Source organism: Nothoprocta perdicaria, unplaced genomic scaffold, assembly GCF_003342845.1.
Source record: "Nothoprocta perdicaria isolate Ctin4 unplaced genomic scaffold, notPer1 scaffold_31, whole genome shotgun sequence".
NCBI lineage: Eukaryota > Metazoa > Chordata > Aves > Tinamiformes > Tinamidae > Nothoprocta > Nothoprocta perdicaria.
Window position 1 is genome coordinate 2,679,308 of NW_020455544.1, and position 16,128 is coordinate 2,695,435.

Genomic DNA, 16,128 nt, shown 5'->3' on the forward strand with positions numbered 1-16,128 from the left:
GGCGGGGACGGCCCCAGGAAGCGCCACGGCCCCGAGATGAATTAGGGCTGCGGAGGGGAGGGCTCCCCCCTCCCCGGCCCCCTTCCTGCCCGCCCGCAGCCGGCGGCCGCAGCCTCGCACGCGGGCGCGCACGGCGCAGGCCGGCGGGGGCGGGGGCGGGCCGGCCGGCCGGGGGGCTGGCTCGGCTCGGCTCGGCTCGCAGCGGCGCGGCTCGGCGCGGAAGGCGAATCGCGGCGCGGGCGGCACATGAAGATGGCAATGTCTGTGATCCAGGCGTGCCGCAGCCTGGCCCTCTCAACATGGCTGCTGTCCTTTTGTTTCGTGCATCTGCTGTGCCTGGACTTCACGGTGGCCGAGAAGGAGGAGTGGTACACGGCCTTCGTGAACATCACCTACGCCGAGCCCGCGGCGGCGGGCGGCGGCGCCGAGCTGCGCAGCGAGAAGAGCGAGTGCGGCCGCTACGGCGAGCAGTCGCCCAAGCAGGACGCCCGCGGGCAGGTGGCCCTGTCCGCCTCGCCCGCCGACCGCTTCGCGTGCGACCCGGCCACGCGCTTCAACGCGCCCGCGCCCGGCAAGAGCTGGGTGGCCCTCATCCCGCGCGGCAACTGCACCTACCGCGACAAGATCCGCCACGCCGCCGCGCAGAACGCCTCCGCCGTGGTCATCTACAACGTGGGCTCCAGCAACGCCAACGAGACCATCACCATGCCGCACGCCGGTGAGCGCCGCCRCGCTCGACGCCCGCTCGCGACGCCGCCGGCGGGGTCCCTGGTGTGGGCACGCACATGGGAAAGTTTGGAGCTGTGGGCTTGGGAACGCGCCAAGGCGTGGGGMGGCCCCAGGGATCCTCCAGCAGGTGCCCTATGGGATGGGTGAGAGTGAGACCTTGGGAGAGGAGAGGCACCGTGTTTATGCTGGGTGGGTGTTGTATGGTTGTTGTGGAGGGAGGCGCGATAAAACAGGGAACACAGAGCCCACTCCTGCTTCCCCGTGGCTGTGTGKACGCCACGGAGCCAAGAGGGAATGCCAAGGGTCTGATGTGGTGTGGACACGGGCCGTGTTGCCAAAGAGGGGATCCCGTCTCCCCACATGGGTGCTTGGCGTCCGCCTGGACCGCACCGATGGCCAGGTGTTGGAAAGGACCCTGTCCCCGGCTGTGCCCCCAACCAACCCACCGCTGCTGTAGCAGCATCCTGTCTGAAAATAATGTTGTTTCAGAAACAGATCGCCGGCTTTATTTTTAGGGGCAGAGCTTTCTGGCAGGGGTCATTGGTCTTGTGTGCCTCCAGCCTATTCCATGGAGACTAAAAGCCACCAATTGTGAAATCACTGCCTGGTTTGTGTCCAGTAGCTAATTGTGCCCAGCTGTTTCATGCCAATTGAAATTTAGCAGAGTTGAGGGTAAATTGAAACATGGAAAGGTTGCAAAAGAGGATGGATATTACTCTAATAACATTGTCAAGTCCRCTGCAAAATAACTAGAATGAATGTCCTGAGAAAGACTTGGTTGCCATACAAATGCTGTAGCATGTCTGATGCAAAGTAATGCTTTTGGATCCTCCTGCCTGCAGCCTCTTAAGAGATTAACTGTTTGGCCAAATTCATGTTCTATTGCTGGGATCAGTAGAGGATGGCGATTTATTTATTTTTAGTATTTTTCCATGYATTTTGTAAGACAAAAAACTCCTGACTGCCTGGTTTCTTAAAACTGTGCTTTGTAATGTGCATGTAGTTCAGTAGCTGTTGAGATTATAGTTCTTGTTGCTCTAAGTGTCACAGCTTTTTTAATAAGCAGTGGCAGGAGTGAGCAAGCACGGTATGCTTAGGCACCCCTAAAGTCAAGCTGTTCCAGAACTCGAGCTGCATCACTTGCTCTTGCCTGGTAAGTTTCTTGAAAACCGCCAGCATGTTGGATCAATTACTCGTTTGCCTGTTTTTAAAGTATGCACTAAGCTGTTTTCCCACACAAATGGTGTTTTATTAAGAAACAGTGGGAGTAAAAATGTGTCTAACCTTTTAAAATGTTAGAGCTTTTGTTTGTTTAAAAGTCCAAGATGAAGTAAGCAAGGAATTTTTCTTACTCAAAGTGGCCTCAGCTTTCAAAAATATGAGTACCACATTACTTATGGTGGGAATAGCTTCTTTTATGTCATCTGACTCATTATGGCTTATTTTGAGAATTCCTTTTGAATACTTGAACAGCAGTCAAGTGGTACCCGTACCGTAGGTTGAAATGTAAGGAAGCTTGCAGATGATAATGCAGACTTGCTGAGTGTGATCAGCAAAGGGTTTCCTGACTGATTGCATTCATTTTAAGGAAAAGGATTTTGTTCTGTGAAGTTGAAAAATGATTCTTGCTCTTACCTTAGGGAGAAAACTTACGCCCTGCATGCAGTCAAAATACAGAGGAGTGGTAGAGCTAAGTCTGCTGCAGAAGAAGGAAAAATGTTTTTTAAAAAACAATTTGATGAAGAGGCAGAGGTCCAGAGTTGGATTTAGTGCACAAGCCGGGAAAAATCTCTCTCTCTCTCTCCGACTTGCAGCTTATGACGTTCGCTCAGTCCCAGTGCAAATGATAGCACCAGATTCGAGGGAAGAATGAATCAGGTTCTCGGCTTCTGAGTTCAGCAGCATCTGCGATGCCTCTGCCCACGCCAAAGCCTGTAGTGGGAAGCAGAAAATTCCATCCCTGGAAAACTCTGGGCAAGGGGGAGGGAAGAGGATTGACATGTGACCTAAAAAGGCAATTTAAATATGATGTTACTTATTTTTTCAGATTTTTTTGTGTGATTTCATATCTAAGCGTAAGCTCCTTCCTTATAGAAAATAGTTTTCTCTTGCGTAATTGGCTTCTGCCTTGTTCTGTATATTTTGCTTTCTTGCCTTTGCTCTCATCATTTTTCCTCCTTTTTCTTTATTCTTCTTTCACTGCTGCTCTCACCTCCCTCTGACTTCTTCACCTCTTCCCCTGTGCTTCATTCCTTCTCCTGGTCAGGTTACCCTGTTATTTTATATCCCTTTACCCTGGCCTCCTGCTTTCTCCCCAAAGCTCTTTCTTTTGCCAAAACCTCTTTGCTCCACAGCTGTATATRCAATCAAGTTGCCTCTTCTCAGCTACAGTGTGTGTGAATCAGCCCTTTGCTGTAATGATGCCTTCTGATCTTAAAATCTATAAGAAACTGTAGCAAGATAGTATTACCTTTAGAAGAGGGTTAATAGACCTTCCTTTCTCTCACCCCTTCCCCACTCCAAAAAGGGTGGTGTTTTATTAAAGCTTGTTATGGAAAATTTAACATGCAACTTTCCAGAACTTATATCTAGTACAGTAGACAGAACAGAGCAGGTGTTAGATTTGAACCGGTTTGATCACAGTATTTTCAATCTTTTCTTTCAGGGACCCTGTTCTTAGGTCATTGCTCACACATCTAGAAGGATGAGATAAGAGTTGTGACGTCTGTGTTCGTGGAGTCAGAAGTCTTTGGTCCTAGAGCTGGGAGACGCTTGGCATTTGCATCGTCTGCCACAGCCTCTGTGAATCACTATTTTTATTGGCTTGAGCTGCAAGTTTAGGAGTAGCAGCTCTGGGTCCAACCGTGTTTGCTTTCTGTCTAAGTAGGTTTTAACCAGTGGAGGAACAAAGTGCTTAGAATTCATCTTTTTGTTTGTTTGTTTCTCCCAAATCAACTTTTCTAATAGAAAAGTTCTCTAATAAAAGGGAGAATATTCTCTCTCCTCCAGGAYGATAATCCGTAACGTCATTCAGGGCATTTCTTTGTTACTCAGAACAAACTGTCTGTTATTTAAGTTTGAAAAGACTGCTGTGTCTACCTTTAATAACTTAGTATTATTGGAAGTGCTTTCACTGCCTGCCTTAGCAAATGCTCTCACGCTCCCTCTGCATACTATGGAGAGAGCTGGCGGGCCTTCCCGAAGCCGGCTCAAGGTGAGAGCTCCCCTCTCTCCAGCTTTCGTTAACTATTCAGGGAACGTAGGGAGACCGCTGCTACCTTGGGCGCCTAAGGTAAGTGCGTGAGGCTAGGGAGGGATGTAAACTGATTTTATACACTGACATAATGTTTATGTTCACATGCATGATTCATGTGTATGCATAAAACAAATTCTTAGTAATCAATGTGGTTTGGGACATTCAGTTTGAATTCTGGGGTGCATCGGAGCATGTCACAATACATATGCAGAGTAAATTGCATCCTAAGTATTTTGGACCAGAGGCAGATGCAAGTCAGGCAGTTTTACACTGTGCTACATTCTACATTTACAGTGCTTTCCATCATCAATTTTGAGTCACGTGCTGCATGTATGACAGCCTAATGAGAGGCTATGAGAGGCGGATGCYGCAGAGTGTTTTTGTAATGGCTTGTACACACTGGTAGTAACTGGGAACTGTGCTCTCTTCTTTGAGACATAATTCTCCAAGGTGGTCCAAAGTGGCTGTAGCTGCTCCTCTCCCTCATCAGCATGCACTTGGTCATAGGAAGAGGGCCGTGGGCGCTCCACCAGAAAGCCAGGTGCAGTCCTTTATGTACATASATATATACATACGTAAATGCTTACTTTGGATGTGGCCAGCCATGATCCATGCCACAGCTGCTTCCCTGGAGCTCAGATTTCTATTCCTTGGTTCAGGTCATGAAGGTGTGGATAAGTGTGAATTAATCAAAGTTTGGAAATTTCAAGCAGTGAGAGCCTGCAGTAACTCTGTTCTAGGCTCCCAGGACTCATTCCTAATAGCAACCAACTCCACAGGGGATGGAAGTACAGATCAGCACATCCCTGAGCCTTTTCCACCATGAAGTGAGAACAGGCTAAGGTACATTGCCATCCTTACGAACTTGGAGGAGTCCTGCATTCATGATGGAGGCCTGGCTGCCAGCACTTTTTGAAACTCCAGCTTCTCACGTTTATCGAAGCTGGGGATTTGTAGCTGGCTAGAGCCACCTGTGTGCTGACAAGCTGTCCCTCCAAGCTGACTAGTGAGCCACATGGTAGCCTGGCAGTTCTGCTAGTGGTGCAGGGCTGGGCTTCCCTATTGCAGCCAAGTTCTTTTCTGCCAAACAATGAGGTAACTTTGTGATATCGATAGCTGTTTTAGCTTCAAATGTGTTAAAAAGGATAACTGTGGTTCTAGTAACTAGAACAACAGAAATTCTTTGTTTCTTTTCCTACATTGGACAGCCACTTTAATGCTGACTGACTTGTGCCATTACAAAGATACACTTCTTGCTGTGTTAAATCTTGCCTACCCTTTTAATCTTACTTGAATGGCTTGGGTGTCTCCTCCAAAGCCCGTTGTAGTCAATGGGCAGACAGTGAGTCCGTTGGGCTTTGGATTGAGTTGTGAGATGGAGGTTGCCCTACAAAGCGGCTGACTCTTGGTTCATTGGTGGTTGTATTGATCTTCCAAACTTGACTTGCTGATTGCAAAGCAGCTGGGTTCCTGCATTCTCCTGGGCTATCTGCAGCACTGGCTCGCAGCGTTATTCATATGAGTGCTCTCTTCAGCTCTGCAGAAAATGTGACGCAGCAAGAGGAAAATCTTGCTCAGATGTGGATCTTTATCAGCAGCAATTCCAAACCAATGGCTGGCTGTTAATGCAGGGCTCCTTTTTTTGATGCAATGCTGTCCTTGGGGGGATGGTTTACTCTTGATACAGTGATGGTTCGTCGCTGTTTCTTCTAGTCCTGCTGGTATTATGACTTTATGGTGGTACCTGGAAGCTTGSGTTATATTCTGGTCTTTTGGCAGTCTGTTGCTCTTGTTTTGACTCTGATGTAACTCACACGTTCATGCAGATATGCTTCTGTGCTGGACTCTGCCTCATGGTCTGTCACAGAGCACAGGGACTTCTTGAGCAGAAGAGGAGAGAAGCCTACAGTAACCTCTGTGCTGGCTTTTCAAGGGTGTCTTTTCCTGATAAGAGAAAGGGACACATCCTACTTTCCTCATGTAGGGGAAGACTAAAAGAGCCCGTTATTTTGTCTTGTTTGGTGGAACTCATGGTACGTTATCATGTGAGATGACTGAGTTTCAAGTGACCTCTGTTTCCTTATAGCATGAGCCAGGCTAATGAAGAGCCAGATCTTTGTGAAGGGATAGCCCAACTGCCTCTCTGTTTCCCAGGAACTTCTGCATAGCCAGCCTCCACAGAACCAGCATTCATTTCAGGACAAGGCCCACTTCTGCTGTTTGAGTTGCATTTGAGCACTAGCCACTTGATGCCTTGTTTGATACAGAAGCAACAATGCAGTCATTGACTCATGGAAAAGAGATATGGAAAAGACTAGGAAGTCCATGTAATCTCTCACCTTGGTAATGCAGGGCTTCTTCCTACAGCATTACCATCTTCTACTGGCACGGTGCTTTTGCTTTGCATCYTGCTAAGAAAAGAATCCTGGGATGCTTCAGAGCCCAACGTAGTCTATGTAAGCAGCTGAACGGTGCTGAAACAAGATATATGAAATGTAGGAGAGTCTTAAACAGTAGTAACGTATCCTGCAGCAATATTTCATTGCCCTAACTTCCACAAAGCCATCCCAGCAGCAGGATGGCTGCTATAAAGTAAGCTTTAAAGCTGACTTTAACTGTTGTACCAAGCAGTCTCAGGGGAGTATATGGCAACTGCATGTAGAAAGAGGAAATGAAATATTTTGCAGCTAACTGTGTCCAAACAGGCCTACTCTTCAGTGTCTTGATTCCACAGTGAGATGTCACCCAGTTCTGTCTTTTTTGTCGGTAGTGTTAGGTTGCTCCAGGAAGGAAATCTAGAGGGATGAGCTGTGTTTTGGTTCCAGCACAGTTGGACAAGTCACAGAGTCTGGATGAAGAGGAGTCAAGGACTCCCTAGAGCATCCTGCTTGTTTATAAATGCATTTAAATAGAATATTTCACAAGATAAAGCTATTAAAAGCTGCAGCTTTTCTGCAGAAGAAAAACCTATACTGCTTAAGTAAAACTTGAACTTTCAAAATTTATTACTGTATTAAATCTACCAGCTTTATATCTACAGTTCCCAGTCTTTATAAGCCTACGCTTTTGAAAACAAAATTTCTATGAACTTAAGCCATCAGCTGGGATTACTTCTCTTAGACATCTTCCGTGGSCACTTTAGAAGTAGTTCTCCAGACAGGTTGCGTTGTAAATCGCTGATTTAGGTGAGCTTACAGGTCTGGTGGAAACACTAGGTTTGGATTCAAAATGCTACATGGATATGTAGAAACAATRTGTGGAAACAACAAAAGAGCATGTGTGCTCTTCTCACAGCAGCTCTCGTAGATGGAGAAAGATTATAAGGGTTGGTTTGCCTGAAAGACAGCAACATTATGCAGCTGTTTACAAGAGTGGCTTAGTATGGGCATTATTTATATTTTGGCTTCTCTACAGYAAGTCATTTGAGTTAACCCTTAGAACTCTGAACCGAGTTCTGAAAGAGATGATGAATAGCTTAACTAGTTTGTTTTATTGCTCCCTTATATTGAAATATGAAAAGCTAGCATGTTGACATCCTTGCTACTTAAAGATATAATAGTTTTTTTGAAATAATTATTCATTTCTTTTTGCTCAGGAGTAGCTTCTAAATAGCATCAATAAAGCAAAGTGCCTGTTCATTTATTTCTGACAGCATAATCATAGTGCTACTCAGTTATACTGCTAGACCTAAGGGTCTGTCAGAATTTCAATCTCAAATTTGACACGTTAACTATGTTTCACTGTGTAATATTCTATGCTGTAAATTGGGAAGATAGCCCATTTATTTTAACTTAAAATATATTTGCAATATATATTGGAAACAAAATTGGAGAGGGTTTTAAAAATAAGTAAAGAAAAAATGTTTATCCTTCTAGTTCCAAAACACAGAAACATAAATTGTGACTCTGCAGCTCTGTAGGGTGCTGGGTGGAGTGTATCTGGAGTGTATCTTCCTGAAATATGCATAAAAGCATATTCCAGTGTCTGCATAGGAATATGGTTTCTCCAGGGATACTTGGCACAGGATGAGTTTGGCAAGTGCTCCCTCATACTGCATGGGTAATGAAGCATATACTTTTTTTTAATAAATATGTATTCTGCAATGTCTTGAAGTCTTTATCGTGAGAGGGCACCACATGGCACTGGGTGGTGTGCAGAGTTTGTAGTCTGAGTCCCTCCAAGGCAAGGGACAAGCAGGGAGATAGTCCTGCTCAGGAGTCTGGGCAGTGGGGCCCCTGTTCTGTAACCAAGCAGTTCTCTGGATCCTTTCCCACCAAGCCAGCCATRTTCTGATGTGTTCAGCTATATACATCATCATTTTTTTCCCCCTAAATATTGGCTTGATTATGTTGGATATTATTGTTCCTGTGAACGTTTCGTACGTTGGGTGGCTTTCCTTTTGTTGTAGCCCTTTGGTTTCCCTCTCGCTTTTCCAATCTTCCCTTACAGGRAATTCCCTTTGCACTGTGGGGATATCTCACCAGGCGTTGTATGCGTTTTAGAGAAGTACGCATTGCATTAATCTTGGGCTTCCAGCTTTATAAATGAGCGTCATTATACAATGCTGCTTTATTTATTGCTTGGTCTTGCTGTTCCAGTCAAAATATTCACTTCTAGCACAGTCACCGTCATATTGTTGAATGCGTCCGACATTGCTGTTAATAACACTGGACTTGAGAGCCTGATAGATAATTCCTATACAACCATCCTTCATTAACATATATGTTTTATTTTAGGATGAATGTTTTATGTTCTGTGATGCTAGCTAAAAATAATAACACTCCCTTATCCATTTCACCCTTTTCTATGAAAAGTCATAAATACCTTAGCCTTTCAGAAAACTCTATACAGAGTATCTTAAATCTTTTGCTCTATATGTGGGGCTCTATGAAAAATCTTTAAAATGAGACAGTCTGATGCTGCAGTCTCATTCATGAGTGCTGCTCCTGATTGTACAGAATGTGCTTTCCCCCTTCATGCCTTTCTAAGGTTTTATTAAGCTCTCACTGTCTCAGTTTTACCTGACAGTGTTGTTTCTCGAGTAAGGCAGCATCTGCAAGATTCTGTAATCTCTTTGTGTGATCTCTTAGTGCTCTTTATGTGCCCATATGTCTGAAGTACTATCTCGTTGTCTCTGAAATCCATGCCTCTGCATTASTTAGTACTACATTGATTTTTTTTCACACTGAAAATCTAGGAGCAGTTGGATTAAAAATGAATAATCTTGTTATGATATGGTCTTTGATGTTTTTCTCCATTGCTTTATTTTTTCCTTCTGTTCTCATTGGTTTCTGCTTAGCTTTTCCCCCCGGTGTTTATGTACATTTTCTTTACTTTCTGAAGATCAGATGCATCTTTCCCTTTATCTTCCCACCCATTGCCATCTTCCCTTCTCTGCTTACGCGTTCTGCAGTTGCTTTGCATCTCTTCTAGTTTCTGTGGTTTTTTTTTTTAATTTTATTTTTTGTCCTTTCCTTTCCCCTTTATCAGGTTGACAGCAGTAGCCAAAGGTTACTGCTCTGTGCACGCAGCTGACTGTAAAGGGAAGCAGGACGGGATTATGCACTTTGTGCCGCTCTGCTTTTGCRGATGGCTCCAGGTTTCAAGAGCATCCGCTGAGCGCTGTGTGCAGCTCGGGGCAGGCTTGGAGCAGTGGGCAGGCAGCAATGGGGGCTGCTGGCTCTGAGGGGAACGCTGCCCGTGAGACACAGCACACGGGCCCTGCGTGGAGCGGCCTTGTGCTGAGCACTCTGAAGTCTTTTTCATGAATTCTTAGAGACTGAATTAGCGCCGCTTTTATGCAAGAGGCAGACCCCGCTCTTTCATGCTTGTGCACGAGAAGATGAAGTTTCCCCTGCTGCGTGTTAGAAAAGCTGAGCAGGATTTTTTCCTTCATCTTTTTTTTTTTTTTTTTTTTTTTTTTTTTTTTTTTTTTGAGAGAGCGATTTGTTGGTTGGTTGGGTTTTTTTTTTAGTAGAGAAATGAGTTTTCAACAACATCAACAACAAAAAATCTGATTTACAAAGCATTCTTCCTGTCCATGCAGGATCTTACAATTCTGATTTACACTTCTACAGTTATCAACCCATGCATTGGATTACAAATATTGTTTGAAGGAATTGAACTCCCCTTTGCAATGCTGAATTTCCCTTCCCGATGACAGTCAGAACAGTTTTCTTCCTTTAGTTCATAAAGTATAACATCTTTAGTCCTTGTTCTGTGTGTGTGTGTGTGTGTGTGTGTGTGTGTGTGTGTGTGTGTGTGTATACACACAGCAGTCTTGAGACATGACTTTAGTGCTGTGTCTAGATACACATGGGAGTGATACTTGATAGGAGATGAAAACTGTCCTTGCAAAGACATAACAAGAATCAGTAGTTGTCAGTAGAAGTTAGACAAATTCAAGCTTGTAGCTTGTCCTAAGCAGAGAAATAGGTGCCCAGACAGGAGTCACTGCCACATAAAATTTCGTGAGAGGGCTTGGATAACTCTTGGAAAGATAGATCCTGGCAAATTACCACATCTGACAGGAGAATTGTGGTAGTCTGTTTCCAAGAAGGTTAGAGATGGTGATCATGGTAGTTCTTTGTGGTTTTAGGAAATTGTACTTCTCTGGAACCATCACGCCACACTTCTGCTCTTTGGGAGACTGTCAAAACAGCTCTGCAAAATCAACATCACTCAAGACGAACCCTATGGCCTGAAGCATCTATTCTTCAAGACAAGATCTCTGCTCAGCATGTCAGGAAAGACCTTAGCTAGGTGATGCTGCTGAACCAGTGCCAGCTTGTTATTCATTTGTGACTCTTCCTCACAGAAGAGAGAGGTGCAAGAAAAGGTTCAAGAAATATCTTCTGAGCCACTTCTATTTTTTTTGTGTCTGGAAAAAAAAGCAACAAATGCAGACAGCCACCTCTAAGCCTCGACAAAACCAGTATTCACTGGACTAGCTGTGAAAGCTGCTGTTTGACCTTGTGTAAGGTAAAGGCTTTGGACCTCTCAGCACTTGTATTTGAATAGTCAAATGGCAGCACAAGGGAATATTATGATACAGTGCAATGCAAAGTGGCTACGGTATCAAACACATGAGGATGAATTAACTGTGTCAAAAGCCTAGAGTACTGTCATTTCTTTCCTGAGACCGGGCTAGAAGAGCTGTTAGGTGAAGCRTGTGTGGCTAGACCTGGATCCTGAAAAGCTGAAGTTATATTGATGGGAAAAGAGCCATTAAGGTAAMATGTTCCTGCAGTAATGTCATCAGRTGGGAGACATACAGTTGTCCTTTATCTCAGAGCTAGTGAAACTGTTTGGCAAATCCACRTATCTTCATCSCTGTTTCAGTTCTGTACTGGCTGCCACTTCTTCCTAGTACCTGCTGTTGAGATCTCCAAAATTTTCTTGTCTGTGATCTCATTTCTGTTGGTCCCCATCCTTTCTTGCTTCCCTGAGATGGTAAGGATTTCAGTTCACTTGTGTTCGTGGCTGGGCTTTAAAGTTTTCTAGCAGCCTTTAGCAATTTCCTCTCATTTCTTGGTATCTGAGAATGGGGAGCTGCATTATTAGAAAGCTACCAGAAAGCAGAACTGTATGGGAAAGTATGAGCTGCTCTTGAGGCAGCYGGGATCCTCTGGTGCCGGTTGATTCTCCTGGGATCTCGTCTCTGCTTTCCAGTCCCCTGGCTGCTAACCCCTGCTTAAGAAAGCACATAAGGAAAAAGTGCTTTTAATGCTTTTTCTCCACAAACATTCTTGCTTTATCCATCTAAATCTCAGGCTTATTTTTTTTGTTATCTTAATCTACCAACCAGACGTCATTGAGATGCAAATTACAACAGAGTCCATAGCCTATTTTTCAGGGAAAATATGAGCACATACTTATTTTTTTCTAAAGTTTTACAGGTTGGTTGTTCAAGGATTTTTGGTAAAAGATTTGATATTATCTGTTTTTTAAATATGCACAACCTTTCACTTCTGCCTTCAATAATCAGGGGTTTCATTCCTGTGAACTGACTTACATAACGTCTTGTTGCCATTATACTCATGAAAAATAATGAAGCGAGCACTGTATATCTTGTATGGAGTATCTCCTATCGATTGCCTTGTACTTCTGCCATGTAGAATCTCCYCTTTAGTTCTCAGTCAATACAGTGATTAATCAGCACAGCAATTGTACTGTTGGTCTTTTCTAGGCAATTTATTTTGTGTCCATCGTCCAGAAATATTTTTTCCCCAGTTGAAAGATAACAGCTTTGCAATAAAACTAGCAGTGTTATCTTTGGCTCTGTGACTAGTCAGATCTATATTTGGTTTAGCCTACACAGCAGGAGCTACTGTGCATATACAAAACAATTTACTGTTTGCCACTAATGATACGAGGGAGGAAAGTATAATCATGTCTCACCCTTTGYGTGTATCAGTATGACAAGTTCTAAAATCTTTTGTTTGCCTATGAGACCAATACTTAAAAAACACATCTTGCTTCATTAAGTGGTTTTGCTGCCATAAAGCTCACTAGTAGGTGTTTTAAAGTGTAGCGTAGACATTATTTTTAATGCCTACATTRCATAAAGGTAATTTGGAGAGTGTTTCACACATTAGGAAAATGTTCACACAAGTGCCTATCTTCAAGATTATGTTTAGCTTTCAGTAAGAGTAAATCAGAGATTGAACACCTGGCCTAAATGTTGAAAATGGCTTTATGGCAAAACGTTGCCTATGGATAGAGGYAGAAGTGTTGGGTATAGCCCAAGGGTTTATTATGAAGGATGTTACTTGTAGTAATCACTTTTCTAGCTACTTTGAAGAAGGATACAGACAAATTAGCTGTAAAACTTACWAAAAAATCACAGGAAAAATATTCTCCTGAATCAGTGTTATGGTCTGCATAGTTCTTATTTTGGGGGGTTGGGATTACCCTGGGCTTCAAACTGAATTTTCATGGAGTGTATTTTCTTCATACAGAGTGCTTTTAGGACGTTCAGATCATTATTTCTGAACTACTAGGTTAGCCACCATCACATTAAGAGTCTCCCAAGTTCTCGTTCCGTCTATTTACATTTTACAATGCTATGAAGAGAAAACCAGCAGCAATCCTGGGAAACTCCAATACCCAGATCTTTCCTGTAGAAAAGGCAGGCCGTGTGTGCTGATCCATGTGCTTACCTATGCCAATAATTTGTAACATCTGCTTGTGAAATCCTAGCCCCGATGCCTTCAATGCCAAAGCTTCCTAAGGATTTCATTGCCGAGTTCTAAACCAAGAAAATAAACAGCTGAGCTCATGAGGTACCTTATGCTGCCCCGTAGTCTCTAATCCGTTCCTGTCAAGTACAGAAAGGCGCACGTTCCCCACGCCCCACCTGAAACACTGCTCTTCTGCAGCAGCCTCGGTGGAGTTTCGCATTCCTCATGAACTGCATGCGTGGATTCGATCCACATTACACAACCAAAGCAGCCCCACAGGCAGTGCCAATGAAGCAGGGGCTTCATTAGGCCTGTTCTGTAGTGGAGAAGAATTACCTGCCACCTGCAAGGGCCTTCAGAATGTAGCTGTTAACTTACATGATCTCTCCAGCTTATTTGATAAAAGGTCCAGTCGGCCCCAGGTGATTGTGTAAATTGTGTAGCTGTTGTTAGATCTGTGATAATGGTAGAGTTTGTTTTTCTTACCCTTTGAAGAGCTTGAGGTAATGGGTCATATCTTAGGAGTATTTCTGCCAGGGGGCTTCAAAGCAAACTTTCCTGAGATCTGCTCTATTCATCGCATGTCGTTCTCACAAGGCTTATGGCTGTGCATGAACTGAAAGGAATCCAGCTCCATGTGTGTGTGCCAGAGCCATGTTGCAGGAGAGGCTGCAGGGCTTGKTTTGCACGAGGTCCAAGCTGATCCCCCAGGGCAGGCGGCTGCCAGCAGCCAAACAGCTGCGGGCGACGTCGCTGCCCGCCAGAAGCCAGAGTCCAGCCGGGAGCTCCGGCACCTCGAGCAGGTACTGGCTGGATGCACTGCAAAGCACCGGAGCTGTGTTGGGAGGGCGAGAGCTGCCTCCTTTTCACACCTTCCTTCGCTGGCTGGCGTGCTGAGGRGGAGTGGCAGTGCTGACAGCCTGGTTGCTGCGAGTGCTGCAGCAAGGCGCTTGTTTGGGGAAGGAGCGCTCGCTCAGAGCCGCTGTTTGTGGTGCCGGTACAGAAACAGGGCCTGTCCRCTGCACGCCTAGCAGAGGTCACCACCACCCGCCTTCCAGTCTCACCAAACTACAAGGGCATGTAATACAGGGCAAATTTCTTCAGGAAAGAGGGTAATGGTAGTTATAAGGTCTTGGCATGTGCAACTGCTTAGTGACTTCTTTGATGTGTGTTTAATTTTGTTGTTGTTCTTTTCTGGGGMAATACTTTTTGGGTGTAAAGAACACAGTGCAGGAAATACTGTGTGGCAGTCTGAACGCCTTTGCTCCATGTGTGCATACTGTGTTTTGAGTGATGCTGGTCAGTATTCAGAGTTTTGGGGATTTGAAACTGCTCTGATAATCTCATTTGCCTCCTGTACTTTCTGTATCTCAAACCTTGTTTTGGGGGTCCAATGACAAAATATTGAAGACATGATTTGTAATGCAAATGATTTATTTTTACTTTTCATTACACTTTCATTTCTGAAACCTGTGGCTGTTTAGCCCCTTTGTAAGTTTTCATGCCTTGTTAGGGTCTATCTCTTTGCTAATAGAGATTTGTGCTAATGAGAGAATCTCCCTCTTCATTAGTGTAGGTTTTGCTGTATCCTAAAGACGCATCCTTTTCATCTCTTGGGTCCAAATTAAGCGTGAGAGGCTAGGTGCAGACAGAAATATCAAATGTTCAGTTATGCTTAACAGAAATGTTACAATTACACRGAAGTATCAAAAATCAAAGGAGAGATGCTGATAGGTGATTCAGYGTAGAAAAAGAGAGTAGCTGAAGTTCATGAGTTTTAGCTGGTGGTTGTGATCTGCTGACACTCGGGCACTGAGTCTCATAAGTATAAAAACTAAATGAAGAAAGAGACGAAACCATCACATAAGAACCAAAGTAAATAGAAATACTCTCCTTTGATGTTGTTTTACATGAGAGAAAAACTGGTCTCTGCTGAAATTTGAACATAGAAATGTGTGAGCAGTAGGAATATTTCCAATTGAGCAAAACTTCCAATATTTATCATTAATATTTCTCTTTGGGAGGCTATATGTAAAGAAAGCAAGTAGGTTTAATTTAAATTAATATGTAAATTTCTGAAAAAGTATAATGCAGGATCTGTGTTGCATATTCAGAGAATAACTAGAATTTGCCATTAAATTGTAGATGGACTTGAAYCTTAGTTTTGAATTGACCATATAATTTAAGCACAACCTGTTTGCATCTTTTTGCAGCTGAAGAGCAGTGTCTATGTAGTAGTACTTGACRATTGGATGAAAGATTAGGTTCCTGAACATCTCCGATTTGCAGTGTTTTATATCAGGTTACTTCAAGGCATTTTAGAAGTTAAAAATTCACAGTCAATATAGAATTCTAATTATAGTTTTCTGGCTCCGGTACATGTTTAGATAACCAGGTTTAAGTAGGAAATAAAGCACTTACTTGGTCTATTGAGCATGAAACAATAACAACAACAAACTTATACTAAGCAAATATCGTATCTGTGCTGGTATTTGAGTATTAAAAACAAAGAATCTAATTAGCCATGTACTRTAATATCAGCATCATGTAAAATGCAGTCATTTTCAGCATTCCCAGAGCTCTCCTAAACCTCACAGAAATGATGGAAACCCGACAATGCACCACGTAACAACATCAGTCACAGAGTTGCACAAAATGTAATGTGGGCAAAACTATACTTTTCAGTAAAGCCTGCAGATATTGAGAGGTAGCTCTGAAGAACGCTTTGCTTTAAAAATACAGACATTTGCAGCTTCCTGAATTTGTTTGAGAAATAGGTGCCAGGAGGAATTTGTTTCTGACTGAGGAGTCAGGAGCAAAGCCTGTGTTCATGTTCCTGTAAAGGGAACAGGACGGAGGAAGGACTYTGCCTGCCTAAGTTTGAGGTCTGCTAAAGCACGTAGTTTGTATTTAGGCATCTCAGTACCTTCTTATTTACTTTTATTACTTGTGCTAGTAAGT

General features: G+C 43.8%; 1 protein-coding gene across 2 annotated transcripts in view; it reads left to right on the plus strand.

The window, feature by feature from the left end:
- Positions 1-220: 220 nt before the first annotated feature.
- The window catches only part of RNF150 (ring finger protein 150), a 93,559-nt gene continuing 77,651 nt past the window's right edge, over positions 221-16,128 (plus strand). For both annotated transcript variants that reach the window (XM_026042589.1, XM_026042590.1), the window contains exon 1: positions 221-718. In XM_026042589.1, the coding sequence (XP_025898374.1) occupies positions 247-718 (472 nt within the window). In that variant the 5' untranslated portion in view covers positions 221-246. The remainder of the gene's footprint in view (positions 719-16,128) is intronic.